We start from the raw sequence: 15,163 nt of genomic DNA, 5'->3' as shown, positions 1-15,163 counted from the left end.
AGAAGGGGCACATGTGCTAGCTATCCTATATAAGCTCCAAGATGTATAATGTGGGGCCCCCTCTCTGCAGTGCATTCTGGTGTATTTAGAGGTAAAAACATTGTACTACCCTAGGAGGAATATGAGAATAGAGAGTCAGCTCTACAATCCTACTCTGGTTGCTGCTATTGCTGCAAATGATTAAAACAGGCTGCTGTGATCCAGGGGTTTGGTGCATCTGTCACCACAGATATAGACATAGACATATAGATATGCATTAAAATGTGTCAGACTGACTTACTAACATGTAAGTAAAATCTCAGGCTCCTCACTATTTCAAACTTAGCGGTCCCCTGCCAGCTGAATTCCACAGAGTCATCTCTCAAACCTATCTCTGACCTGTTCTTTTCAAGCATGTTCCATGGCTCCCACTGCCCTCTGGATCAAGTCCAAGTTCTTTCATTTGACATTGGCATAAATCTCCACTCTGTGACTTGAATTCACATCCCAGAGAAGCCCACCTTGCTCAGCAGAAGCACATCAATGAAGTCCAAAGTCTTGGACTTTGCCTTGTCCTTGAGGAAATCATCAATACCCTGAGTGGGGAGGGTTCGGCGCCGCTCCTGGATGACGGCATCTGTGAAGTCATGCACCAGGCGGCAGGCCCTGCGGAAGCGCTGCCCATCAGGAGTGAGGTAATACACGAAGTCTGGGTACAAGAGAACATACTGGTTTCTTTCTTCTATAAGTGCACTGAGCTCCAAGATGGCGGCAATATATTCACTGGGCTTCCTGCATGAGGGAGGTAACAACTTAACATATGCAAAGTCCCAGGAGCACCTCTCACCAGCAGCTAGAAGTTACTGCCCACCAGGAAATTGAGTATCCGGAAACAGCAAGGAGACTTGACTCTCCAAACTCCCTTCTCTCCAGGCATCCCATCTCTGAGAGCTGCTTCCATGCACCTAGGTACCCAGAGCATAGCTTGGACACCATGCTTCTCTCCTGTCTCTGCCACCCAGTATCCAGCCTAGACGTTTCCTTCCAAAAACTGTTCACAAAACTCACAAGACCTCACTGTCTTCCAGCTTCTTCTGGCCCAGCCCCCACCATCACTGACTTGCATCCAACATCAGCTCCGTGTAGTGTCTACATGACAGGCAGACCTCCACAGAGCTTAGCTGTGACTGCACCTGTCATCGGTCCAACCCCCTTGAAAAGATTCCTGGGAACCTCCGGATAAAGTTCATGCCATTTTTCCTGATTTTCAGTGTCCTGGTATCTAGCCCCTGTCTACTTCCACAAACTCATCTCTACTGTCTGCTGCATACGCTTGCCTCATCCTAGTCTTCTTGCCTATACTCAAATATTTCTACCTACTTGAAAGGATCGTACTTTCTCTCTTCCCTTCCCCATCCTTCAAAGCCCAGCTAGGACACACAGAAAGTGCCTTCAGAAAGACACTTCTGGTTACCCCAGTCAGTCATCCTTTTCCAACCTACTCCCTTGGGTTCGTGGCCCAAGTTCTCAGGTCATAGGAAAGGACTCACTCCTGACAATTGCTTTCAAAGCTGAAGACACATTTCTGCAGACTGTCCAAGGTCATAAGGCTGATGTGCTCAAACATGTCCAGTCTGGCGCTGCTCTCTGAGGCCAGGCGCTGCCACTTGTCCTAGCCAGAGAAAAAAACAGAGTTGAAGCTGAGAACTGTCTCCTGTGAGCACCTTCCCAGACCCAAACACCAAGATGGCCCCCCCGCAATCATCCTCCTGGTCCTCTGCCCCAGGCACCCATCCCTAGGAAGGACCAGCCTTGGATAGGACCAGAAACTATTACTACTAGGAGATAAAGACTCATGGCTGGGAGTCGAGAGACCTGGGTTCAAGTCCCAGCTCAGCCTCCTATGGTCTGTGTGCTCTTGGTCAACCTCCTGCACTCCTGTAGGTCCCATCTATCAAATCTTCGGTAACAGTTAGGACATCATGCTTTGGGGCCAGATAAACCAGGATAGAATCACTGCCTCAGCACTCCTAGCTCACTTACTATCTGGTTGAACTTTGGCAAGCTCCCTAATCTCTCTGAACCTCAGTTTCATAGTCCACAATAGGGCAAAACCAACCAAAACCTCACAGGGTTATTGAAATTAAATTACAAAATATATATCATGGAGTTGGCAAATGGTACTGTTTCTAGGATATGGTGAGTGCTCGGTAAATGTTGGTTTTACTCATCTCCATTGCTATAAATTCATTTCAAAAATATCCCTGTTGTGGTAGGGGAACATTACACACTGGGGCCTGTCAGGGGGTTGGGGACAAAGGGAGGGAGAGCATAAGGACAAATACCTAGTGCATGTGGGGCTTAAAACCTAGATTACAGTTTGGTGGGTGCATGCTTACCTATGGCACATGTATACCCATGTAACAAACCTGCACATTCTGCACATGTATCCCAGAACTTAAAGCAAATGTGTGTGTGTGTATATATATATATGTGTGTGTGTGTGTATATATATATATACACACACACATATACACACACACACACACACCCTGTTATTCTTGCTTGGGCCATTTCTCAGGCTTGTGTTTGCAGAGAACAACATTGAGAGATAAGGCAATGACTGCTCCTGGACCAATATCAGGCTTGCTTCTGCTTGCTAAAAAAAGCAGATTCCCAGCCAGGCATGGTGGCTCACGCCTGTAATCCCAGCACTTTGGGAGGCTGAGGCAGGCGGATCACGAAGTCAAGAGATCGAGACCGTCCTGGCTAACATGGTGAAACTCCGTCTGTACTAAAAACACAAAAAATTAGCTGGACATGGTGGCGGGTGCCTGGAGTCCCAGCTACTTGGAATGCTGAGGCAGGAGAATGGTGTGAACCGGGGAGGCAGAGCTTACAGTAAGCAGAGATCACGCCACTGCACTCCAGCCTGGGCAAGAGAGTCCATCTCAAAAGAAAAACAAACAAACAAAAAAAAGCAGATTCCCTAAGTCTAGTGCTCCTTTCCTTCCATGCAATGTACTGCATGAGCAGGCAACTATTGAAACCTCTCTGTGGCACCCCATGGGATTTGGGTGGTTTGGAAAAATGATGCAAACCAAGAACATACTACTTGCTATGTTTATTTATGCCATGAGTAATAAATAGTCATTTGTCTCTGACCCAGGACTCTCGTATCTCCTTGAAGAATCCATGAAGTATTAACAAAGCTAGCTTATCAGCTTGCAACTAAGAAAAACATCCTAAGCACTTCACAAAATCCCAACTGCCAATTCTTCAATTCTCCCTGAATTGATACACTTTGCACTATGATTTTCCAGCAACTTCTATTAAGAAATGGACCCTCTTGTATGCCTCTTTGAGTCTGTGCTGACGTAAGCCTGGTTGAACTTTGAAACATTGCAGAAAGAATGTCCAGAGACATTGCAGTCTCCTTGCAGTCTCTCAGAACCCAGTCTATGCCATGTGAACAGCAGGGTGCATACTGGAGGCAGAGAAATACAAGGAGAAAAGTCCAGGTGTCAGAGCTGAGGCCATCCTAGATCAACCTGAAGCTGGTGAAGCCCCAAACAAACATGTGAATAAACTGATCCAGGATCAGCAAAACTGCTCACCTGACCCCCGGCTGCACATGTACCAAGAGTGATCCCATCCACATGCAGAAGAACCAGCCAACTGTCTCACACACTTGTTAGGTATCATAAACCCCTTATGGCTCCGAACCAGTGAGTTTTGAGGCAGTTTGTACTCAGCAATTGCTACTATGCAACCTTCATCTTTACTCTCTTGAGTTTGAAGGGTTTCTGTGAGAGAAACATGGAATCTCACACCTTCTGAGAGCTACTATGTGCCAGGGACATGAATCCACTACATCATGTTACCACCGTTTAAGTAGAGATTAATATTCCCATTTCACAGATAGGGAAACCAAGGCTCAGAGAGGAAGAGCACTGGCCCCAAAGCACAACCAAAATTGCAGACCAGATATGCCTGTGGTCCTTCCACCCCGAGGCTCCACTGGGACCCATAGTTCAAGGGACTCACGTGCATGATGTTCACAGTCTTGTTGAAAATCTTCATATAAGGCTTCAGGATGTTGAAATGGAAGGCAGGCGTCAGCATGCGACGGTGGCGGCTCCACTTGTCACCAGCACTCAGCAGGAGCCCATCCCCTAGCAGGGCAATCAAGAACAGTGGTCGAGGGCAGCACCCTCCCTTATCCCTAAATGACATCCCCAACCCCACTCACCTCAATTACTCACCCAGCCAGGGCTTCAGGAAGCCATAGAAAAACATATCCTTGGGTGCAACAGCAGCTGACATCATTGAGGACCATCAGGGGCCGTGGAGAGGGGTAAGAGAAGGACTTTGAGTATGGAGGAATGCTGCCAGCCAGGGCTGTGCACTTCCACTTTTCCCACCCAGCATAGCAGGAAAAAGGCCAAGGATAGAGGAAGAAGGGAGGATGGTGGAGGAAGGAGAGACCAGACCAGGTTGCAGTAGCACAGTAATAACACAGCATGCTCCAGCACACAATGACATATCTCCTACATGGTCCAACATGTTCTGCAACACCTGAGCATAGCTCAACACTCTACAGAATGCCTTTACAGGAATCTAGGACACCCTGTATGTCCCCAGCACTCTCTGCTATCTTCTGACATGGATCTGGGACCGGGGATATTGCCCTGACACGTGTTAACATTTCCTGACATGGCCAAAACACACATGACAAACCCTAAATCACACAACATGCTCTCCCATGAGCCTGAGATGGTGTAATATGACCTCTGTTTACTCCACTGACGGGTCCAGATAACTTTTAAATATGATGCCATTAATGTCCTAAACATAGCCCAGGTGTAACCAAGCCTATTCTTCAGGCCATAATTCAAATCTACCCTAAGACCTAACTCTACTAAGACTCAAATAGTACCTCACACAGTTCTCAAAGAGACCCTGGGTCCTACACCTTGGACAAGCGCCAAACATGGCCAAGACATGTGAAGCAGGATAAAAAGACAACCTCACACTACATCTCAGACAAGAACCAAAAAGACTCTGACATGCCCCAAATGTCCTCAGGCACAGCTGAGCCCCACACATGATGACTTCTCTGTGTGATCCCAGGTGGAAGCATATACCAGATACAATCAAATACAATGTAGAAAACATAGGCTATCTGTGGGACCCTTGGGAGAAAGGTGGGCTTTCTGATTGGAACTGGGCTTCTGAGACTCATCGTTGACACCATATGAAAAGGCAAAATGACACAGAGAATCATAAAATCAAGAGGAGACTGATGCCCAGTGATGTGGATTAATTGACACCTGGATCCAACTATGCCTGAAGACCACTCTCCCCAGACTTACAGCACATTGATTCTCTTTATTTGCTTAGACCACATGGGCTTGAGTTTCCATCACTCGCAACTAAAAGAGATTTCAGCAGTCAGAGAGAGCTGAGGACCTGCCCAGAGTCACTCATCATCTTGAGGTTACAGCCATAGTTTCTGTGGGATGCTGCCCCGCCCCTGCTTGGCTTGGCCTGTTCAAGGACTGGATGAGCAGACGGAAAGAAAGGGCCCCAGACTGGAGTGGGATCTCCTACTGGAGATTCCTGGGGCCTGGAGCAGGAGAACCATGAATAGGGTGGATGAGTGACAGGATGAGGTAGAAGGAATAAACTTACCAGAGGTGAACATCACATCAATCACAGCCCAGATTCTCCACCAGCCTCAAATCCTCCTAGTGCTATAGACTTAGGGACAGACAAGGTTGATGCCAGGCCTGACAGGGGGACCTGGATACTAATGATGTCCACTGCATCACCTTTCCCCTTGCTTTAACATCTTTTTACTCATTTTTCCAGCAACCCCTCCTCCAGGAAGCCTTCCAACCTGCCCCCAGGAAAGATCTTGTTCTCCCGGTTTCACACCCATCTCTTTCTTGCCAATTCCTGACTCCACGAAGTTTGAGATGTCTCTGTCCACACCCATTTCCTCAAGCATGGGGCTTCCTCGAGGATAGGGCCTTAAATTGAGGCTTCTTGGGGCCACAGTGGTGCCCAGAACACAAAAAAAAGGCAGAGACAGATGGCAGTGGAGGGAGGAGGTGCTGAGATGGGGGTTGGTGAATACATGAAGGAAAGAGGAACATGGCTGAGAAAGAAGCAGGACGAGGGCCCTGGGTCCTGCAGGGGCCACACAGAAGCTTGGGGAGGGGAGAGGCTAGAAGGCCTTTGATGTTTCCCAGCCCTTCCCCCTCAAAACACAAGCTCTGCATGGGTACCTGAGGCACTGGTGATAGGCCGGATGGTGTCAGGATGGCATAAAGTGAGGATGGGAAAGGCAGGACCCATCCAAAACTTAAAGCCTTGGGGATAGGTGGCCACCAGCTGGGTGAACTTCTTCACGCCCTCTTCCGTGGGAGTGATCTGAAAGCAAGGCAGAGGCCAGCAGCCCTTGTGATGATTAATTCTAGGTGTCCTGAATTAACCATGAATTCCATGTGACTGAGCCAAGAGATGCCCAGATAAAATATGCTGATAAAACATTATTTCTGGATGTGTCCATCGGTGTGTTTCCAAAAGAGATTCGCATTTGAATAGGATTTGAATAGGTAAACTGAGGAAGGATGATCCACCTCCCCAAAGGGGGTGGGTTTCATTCAACCCTTTGATGGTGCAGATAGAACAAAGAGGCAGAGGAAAGGGTGGATGTGCGCTCTCTTCTGGAGCTGGCTCATCCATCCGCTCCTGTCCTTGGATATGAGAACTCCAGGTTCTCAGGTCTTTTGGGACTCCGACTGAATTTACACCACAAGTGCCCCTGGTTTCTGGCTTGCAGATGCTATATCATGGGACTTCTTGGCCTCCATCATCACATTTTCCAATTCCCATAATAAACTCTCTCTCTCTCTCTCTCTCTCTGTCTCTCTTTCACACACACATGCTCTCTCTCTGTGTCTCATACATGCATAAGATATAAGAGGAAGGATATCCTGTCAATTCAGTTTCTAAAGAGAACCCTGAGTAATGCAACTCCCCACCAGGAGCCAGAGCAAGTTCCCCTCGCAGCCTCCAGATGTGGTGCAGCCTCTGCCCTGAGCAGCGTGTCTGGATTCTGAACAGCTGCAGAGAATCTCTGTTGACCCCTGCTCCTTCTCTCTTTGGGCTGTCTCCAAGATCCAAAGATAATGGCCAGGCACGGTGGCTCGTGCCTGTAATCTCAGCCCTTTGGAAGGCCATGGTGGACGGATCACCTAGGTCGGGAGTTCGAGACCAGCCTGGCCAACACGGCTAAACCCCCATCTCTACTGAAAATACAAAAATTAGTGGACAGTGGTGGTGGGCACCTGTCATCGTAGCTACTCAGGAGGCTGAGGCAGGAGAATCACTTGAACCTGGGAGGCAGAGGTTTCAGGGAGCTGAGGTTGCAGGGAGCTGAGATCGCACCACTGCACTCTAGCCTCGGCAACAGGGCGAGACTCTGCCTCAAAAAAAAAGAAATAAATAAATTTTAAAAAATAGCCGGGCGCGGTGGCTCAAGCCTGTAATCCCAGCACTTTGGGAGGCCGAGACGGGCAGATCACGAGGTCAGGAGATCGAGACCATCCTGGCTAACACGGTGAAACCCCGTCTCTACTAAAAATACAAAAACTAGCCGGGCGAGGTGGCGGGCGCCTGTAGTCCCAGCTACTCCGGAGGCTGAGGCAGGAGAATGGCATAAACCCGGGAGGCAGAGCTTGCAGTGAGCTGAGATCCGGCCACTGCACCCCAGTCCGGGCGACAGAGTGAGACTCCGCCTCAAAAAAAAAATAAAAAATAAAAAAAATAAAAATAAAAAATAAAGATCCAAGGGTAAATACCAAGGCAGATGGAGAAGGCAAGCTGTCTGCTCAAAAGGATGTATTTTCTCATCTTAGAAATGGTTTCAACCTGGTGACGGCCACATGGAAAAGTCCCCACGGAAGGAGGTTTGTAGACAGCAGTGTGGCCTCAGGACGTGTCCCTGGGGCTGGCTCCCACATCCCTCTCACATCCCAGCTGGTCTGCATGGGCTGCTATTGCTCCCACACTCGGGGCCTTCCATTCTCAGCAGCCCCCAGGGGCACAGGAGTGACTCTAACTGTCTACAGTGAGCTCCTCCCGCAGGCCAGGCTCTGTGCTAGTGCGTCCTGTGCACCCTCCACTGCACCCGTGGACACGTCCGTCAGTCATGCCATTTACAAGTGAGCAGACCAAGGCCATGTCCCCCAACTGGAAGAGCAGGTCTAAGTCAGAGGCCCAGGTCTGCGGAGTCAAGGGCAGCTTCTGAAAAGAGAAGGGAGTGACCGGCTTTTACTCAGGCAGGCAACAAGGCTGACTGGGACATGTCAGTGAGGAAGAGCAAGATAGGAGGAAGCTGCCTCCAGAAAAGAGGCAGCGGGAGACTGCCCACACTTCTCTTCTGGCCCCACTGCATAGGGAAAGGGGCTCAGAGCTAACTCCGGTGGGAAAGCAGCAGCCCAGAGATGGGCAGACACAAGCACATGGGCCAGGCAGGAAGCAGCCCCTGGACAGTGGGCTCAGGAGGCCTCAAATCCAGCAGTACAGAAGGTGCAAATGCCAGATCTTTGCTCTGTGCACCCATACCACTCCCACAGGAGCCCCTGAGAGGTGCAGTAACACAGAGAAGACAGGCAGGAAAAAGATCCAAGCAGGCTGGAGTGGGAGGAAAGTGAGGAGAGAAAAGACTTGGGGTGGTGCAGCAGAGGAATGAGTGAGTGATGAGAGGAATGAGTGAACAGAGGAATGGGTGAGCAGAGGAACGGCTGAGCCACCTCCTTCTCTTCTCTGTGTTCCCAGACCCCAGCCACCCTCAAAACCCAGCTCCCTGAGCCGCATTCCTGCCCCTCAGGAACTCCATCCATCCTGAGATCCCAGACCCGTCCTGCTGCCAAACTCACCAGGCCCTGGTGTCCCCAAAACCAGTTCTGTTTCGGGGGTTGCGGAAAACACTGGAGGCGGCGGCAGTTGTTATAGAAGGTGTAGGTCCAGGCCAGGACACGGGCCAGGAGCCAGGAGCCCCCGACCAGCGGCAGGAGCAGCCATGGGGATGCTGTCACGGGCCCGAGGCCCAGCCAGGACAGGCTCAACTGCAGCATCCTGAAGGGCAGACGGGATGAAGGGCGACATCCTGAGGCCCAGGGAAGGGCCCAGGAAGCTCCAGGGACAGTGGAGAGGTGCCAGGAAGGGCAGTGCTGGAGGCAGATCAGGGAAGGGTCTGAGACAGGTAAACAAAAGCTGAGATCTAAAGTCCAGAAACACCAAATGAAAACCAGCAGCCAAGTGGCCTCCAGTTAACACAGAAAGGGAAAGAGAAAGAGAAACTGATTAGAATCCAAAAAGGCCCAGCCTGAAACACTGGGAGGTTGCCAGGGGTCTGGTTACCAGGAAATCACCAGTCTCCCAGGTCAGTAGCCTGGACCCACCCCAGCCTTGGGCAGTGCCTCTCCCCATCCCAGACCAGGACCCTGCCACCCGCAGCCTGGCACCTTCTGTCAGGAGCAGCTAGTCCCACACACCCTCCTCTCCCGCTCTGCGATTTAAGGAAGGTTGTGGGAGGCTGGGCTGGGCTGGGCGAGCCAATCCCTACAGACTGGGTGTGTCTTCTGTGCCTGGGCAGCCAACCAAAACCTAGCGTTGGGCCAACTGGGTGCAGCGGATCCGGCTGAGGGTGACACAGCATGGACTCTGGATCCTCAGGTCTCAGCATCTCACAGTTGAGTGGGAGGGGATCTTAAGGAACAGTCAAAGGTGACTCTGAGTCCCAACGTTTACAGCCACCCTGCCCTCCCAAGGCAAGGGTGTGGCAGATAGAGGCATAAACGTGAGAGTTCAGGCAGCAGGTGAGCAGGGCCAGGCCAACCCTTGTCCCAGATCATGTTCTGAGCTCCTCTCCACGTGTGGTCTAGGAGTTCACAATGCACCATTTCTCAGTGCAGATTTAGGAGATTCAGAGACAGAAGCTCCTGGCCTCTGGCTTCACAGCCTGGCAGGAGTTCAAGTCCTGCCTCCAGGTAACCCAGAGTCTGGTTCGAGACATGACTGACAGGAGCAGGAGCAAACTACCTAACTGTGCTGGGGATTACATGGTCAGATTCCAGAGATAAAGAGCCCCACTGGAGGAGAATACCTGGAGGCTGGGCTCAGAATAGGAGGGCAGAGATGGGGGATGGGAGGTAAGGCTGAGAGCGGCCATGAGTGGTTGGGGCCAGGGGGGCAGAGAGAGGGGACCCTGAGTAGAGTCCTTATTCTGCCTTCTCCTTGCTCTAACTGTGGGCTGTGAGCCCCTCCTGGACTCAGGCTTCCCATCTGGGAAATGGGACATCAGATGAGGCCTTAGAGGGGGACAGAGGAGGGATCACAGCTAAATGGGCCTTAGACAGGGACAGATGAAAGATTCTGAGGAGGGAGCCTGAAAAACAGGAAGTGACTGTAGCTGCTGTGTGTCAGTCTCTGCTCTTTGTAAAAGACAATATGCAATATTGCAATATACTGTGTGCTGGACTCTACATAAAGCACGCCTACCCTATGCCAGGTCTCTATATACATGTCGTGTACCGTGTGCCAAGTGCTCTACGTAAAGTGTGCCCACCGTATGCTGGGTACTCTACAGAAAATCTTGCTTCTGTGTTCTCTTTATGTAATTCACAAATTACATAAAATGAAATTTGTGCAGAGTAACTTATGTAAAGTGTACCTACTCCGCACCTGATGCTCTATATAAAGCACACCTACTGTGTGTCAGATGCTCTACGTAGAGCATGTTTACTACATGCCTAGCAATCTACGTAAAGTGCACCTACTGTGTGCCAAGTGCTCTACACAAAGTGTGCCTACTCTGGGTGCTGGGTACACTTCATAAACTCTGACTCTACGTGTCCGGTACTCTACATAAAGCACACCTACTGTGTGTCAGATGCTCTACATAAAGTGTTTTTCTGTGTGTCAAGTGCTCTACATAAAGCGTGCCTACTCTGGGTGCTGGGTACACTTCATAAACTCTGACTCCTTGTGTCCCATACTCTAGATAAAGCACACCTACTGTGTGCCAGATACTCTACATAAAGTGTTCTTTCTGTGTATCGAGTGCTCTACATAAAGTAAAATTACTCTGTGCAAATTCTTGGCATAAAGATTGCCTACTCTGTGCAGGGCACTCTCCACAAAGCACTCCTACTGTGTGGCAGGGGCTCTAGGTAAAGCATGCCTACTGCGTTCCACCTACTCTAGGTCAAGTGCACCTGCTCATGTCAGATGCTCACCTGCATCACCATGCCCAAAGCCTTCACATCAACCTCCCCTCGGTTCTCTGAGCCAGAGCCCTGGGATTGTTGGAGAGACCCGAGTGATGGCATCCAGAGAAGGGAATGTGTCCATTTAACACAAGAGCAAACTGAGTCTCAGAGAGGGCAGGCCTCTAGCCCAAGTTGCAGAGCTCACAGGAAGCCAGGTTTGTGAGACCCTCAAGCCCAAACCTTTTTCCTCTGCCATGCTGTTCTGCACCCATTCGTTAGGGTCAATGTCATTGATACAGGAGCATTAATAATGAAGGAATCTCAGGCTATGTAGTGGCCCCAGAGGGGAAATATCTGGAGGCCCTTGGATCAGCACCTGGCTCCTCCTTCCACATGCAGGATGCTCCACCCACAGACCCAGGGCTCCCCTCCTGGCTCTCCCTAGATCCTGTCCAGAACTGCCTTTCGGGGTGGACTCGGGTGAAGGGGTGCTTGAAGGAGGGGGCTCCTAGCAGAGCTGCTGAGCAGGAAAGCAGGGAAGACACTGCTCCTGACACTGGCTGGGTGTTGGGGAGCCCCCAAACCTCCCCCACCCCACCACCACTGCCAGCTCAATCAGCCAGGGGATTCAGGCAGCTGGCCCTGCAGCTTCAGTGGGGTAGGGTGCATCTCCCAAAATCCCCACTCCCTCTGCAAGGACAGACCTCACTTACTGGCAGTTCCATCCCTGTTAGGCTCAGGAAGCAAAGCCAGAGTTTGATGAACCAGGCAGGGTTCCAGGGACGCAGAAGAAAGCGCCCTCAGTGGCTAGAGGGGCTCCGCTCACTGCAGACCTCCTGTGTGCCTGGGATGAGCAGGCAGCCTAGAGCTGGAATGGTGACCACCACCATTTGCCAACATAACTCACACAGCCTGTTTTAAGTCCTTTAAGTATATCAACCACCTTGTTTTTCATTTTACAAATGAAATATTAAGCCTGGAAGATATTTAAGTGACCACCCACAGTCACACAGCTGGTGGAGCCGGGCTGTACACCCAGATCACCCACTCAGCCTCTCATTGTGCCACCTCCACCACTGGGCTGTGCTCCTTCACATCTGTAAATGGGCGTTTCAGTAGCACCCACCTCACATGGCTGTCGTAATACTTAAAACAGACAATGCAGGCAAAATGCACAAGGCAGACTAAAGGCTCAGCAAGTGCAACTCACTGTTCCTGCTGTTGCTGTGGTTGCTGTGTAAGCTGGATATGGGGTCTGACCCGGATCCCGCAGGGGGCAGAGACACGGCCTGGCGCTATACTGGAGAAGGGCCCTAAAGATCCAGCCTGCCCTCACCACCTGCTCTCTTTGGCTGTAGATTATGGCTAGGGGAGCAACATCCTGGACACAGGAGCCTTGGCCTGAATCCAGAAGAGTTATCTGTGGTGAAGTAGCAACAGAGGATTTGAACACCTGTTAGGTGTTAAGGCAGACTCACAGGTGGATTCTTCCAGGGGAGATGGCAGCTGTTCTGTGTCTGGGAACTGAACATCCAGGGATTTCAGCCTCCCATCCAATGAAGACGTGAGCTCTGCACAGCCCAGCTACTGCATCCCTGATAGTCTCTGCTTGAATGCTCCGCAGCATGGAGACCTCAGCACGCATGCATGCGCGCACACACACGCACACACACAGCCTATGCCTTTACAGCAGTGGTCCCCAACCTTTTTGGCACCAGGGACCAGTTTCGTGGAAGACAACTTTTCCACAGGCTGCAGCAGGGGGAGGAGAGGCAAAGATGGTTTCAGGATGATTCAGGCACATCACATTTATTGTGCACTTTATTTCTATTATCATTACATTGTAATATATAATGAGGTAATTATACAACTCACCATCATGTAGAATCAGTGGGAGCCCTGAGCTTGTTTTCCTGCAACTAGATGATCCCATGTGTGGGTGATGGGAGACAGTGACAGATCATCAGGCATTAGATTTTCATAAGGTACATGCAATCTTGATCCCCTGCAGGTGCAGTTCACATTAGGGTTTGCACTGCTATGAGAATCTGATGCTGCCACTGATCTGACAGGAGGTGGAGCTCAGGCAGTAATGCGAGTGATGGTGAGCCATGGTAAATCCAGATGAAGTTTCACTCACTCACCCACCGCTCACCTCCTGCTGTGCAGTACAGTCCCTAACAGGCCACAGACCAGTACCTGTCTGCTGCACAGGGGTTGGGAGCCCCTGCTTTACAGAATATTAGAGGGTAGATACTCTACAGAAATGAGCTTTAAACTCAACCAGTTCTAAATCAACGAGAAAGAGGATCATTTAAAATGCATCTTCCTCTATGTGCACACACGTCAAGAGAGGCAAGATATGAAGCTAAGAGAGTAAGGTACAGAACAGCAGGTATGTCTACTAGATATTCACAGAAACGAGGTGAACAGTGCATAAGTGCATACACTTCTATCTGTCGTATTTGTATAAATAAACCCTAGCATGATAATTTTTAAGCTTAGAATATAAATGTTTATGGGCCAAGCACAGTGTCTCATACCTATAATCCCAGCACTTTGAGAGGCTGAGGTGGGTGGATCACCTGAGGTTAAGAGTTCGAGAACAGCCTGGCCAACGTGGTGACACCCCGTCTCTATTAAAAATACAAAAATTACTAAAAATACAAAAATTAGCTGGGCATGGTGGTGTGCGCCTGCAATCCCAGCTACTTGGGAGGCTGAGGCAGGAGTATTGCTTGAACCTGGGAGGCAGAGTTTGCAGTGAGCCAAGATCGCACCATTGCCTTCCTGCCTGGGCAACAAGAGTGGAACTCCATCCAAAAAATAATAAAAATAAATAAATGCTTATGTACCTATAACTATTTATATGTTTATGTATTTCACTTGTGTGGTTTGTTTTTCCCTCTGTGTGTACAACCAGTAATCTTCCCAGGTCTCCACTCTGTGGGTCCCCACAAAGCTCCCACTTCTTGGACTCTATGCTCTGGGAGTGTGTGGGATGCACCTGAGCCACAGCTCCCTGCAGGCTCAGAGGCCAAGGAGTCCCTGGGTGGCTGCTGTCTCTGCTCCTAAGCCCTTTATGGAATAGGGTCTCTACCAGAATAGGGAGCTGGGACCAGAACAGCAGGTTTGCCACCTGGGTGTGGGTCTGTCTGCCTTCTCAAAGCAACCCTTCTAGGTCTTGGGTTTCACAAATACCTACCTGAATCCCAAGGCACTCAGAAAGTCACTTTTTCCCATGGATGGCTGTGAAATTATTGTTTTTTAGGGGGATCCAATTGCGGGGACTTCCTATCCCACCATCTTGCTGATTTCACTCTTACAGAAGTCTTGAAGCCAACTTTATTCTCCTTTATATAATTAACTGTTTCTATTCTAGATCGTTTGCATTTTCATATCAATGTTAGAATCAGCTTATCAATATCTACTAAAGCTTTCTGGCAGGTTCTCACATGACTCAGCTTTCAGCTTAATTTTTTCTTTTTGGGAGAGTGAATTGGGGTCCCGAGATTTTATTTTCCTTTTATATTATACATCAATTTTCATAGCAGAACTATTCATAATAGTGAAAGAGTGGAAGCAACCCAAATGTCTAACAATGGATGGACGGATAAACAAAATATGGTGTATCTATCCAATGGAATACCATTTGGCTATAAAAAGGAACGCAGTGCTGAAACTGTAACACAGATACTAATGCTGTAACATAGATACTAAGGTTGTAACATAGATACTAATGCTGTAACATAGACCCTAAGGCTGTAACATAGATACTAATGCTGTAACATAGACACTAAGGCTGTAACATAGATACTAATGCTGTAACATGGATACTAAGGCTGTAACATAGATACTAATGCTGTAACATGGATACTAATGCTACAACATGGATACTA

The 15,163-nt window shown here is 49.5% G+C and overlaps 1 protein-coding gene across 1 annotated transcript; it reads right to left on the bottom strand.

Moving 5' to 3' along the window:
- Positions 1-271: 271 nt before the first annotated feature.
- LOC111554290 (cytochrome P450 4F11) lies at positions 272-9,565 on the bottom strand. Its single transcript, XM_026451429.1, has 7 exons — positions 9,519-9,565; positions 8,931-9,129; positions 6,273-6,417; positions 4,245-4,298; positions 4,027-4,154; positions 1,530-1,651; positions 272-771 (listed from the first exon to the last, which is right to left on the bottom strand). The coding sequence occupies exons 2-7, from the start codon at positions 9,126-9,128 to the stop codon at positions 480-482; spliced, it is 939 nt and encodes a 312-aa protein (XP_026307214.1). The 5' UTR covers position 9,129; positions 9,519-9,565; the 3' UTR covers positions 272-479.
- Positions 9,566-15,163: the final 5,598 nt, after the last annotated feature.

This window comes from Piliocolobus tephrosceles, unplaced genomic scaffold, assembly GCF_002776525.5.
Source record: "Piliocolobus tephrosceles isolate RC106 unplaced genomic scaffold, ASM277652v3 unscaffolded_29231, whole genome shotgun sequence".
NCBI classification, from domain to species: Eukaryota; Metazoa; Chordata; class Mammalia; order Primates; family Cercopithecidae; genus Piliocolobus; species Piliocolobus tephrosceles.
This window is presented reverse-complemented; position numbering and strand designations above follow the sequence as displayed.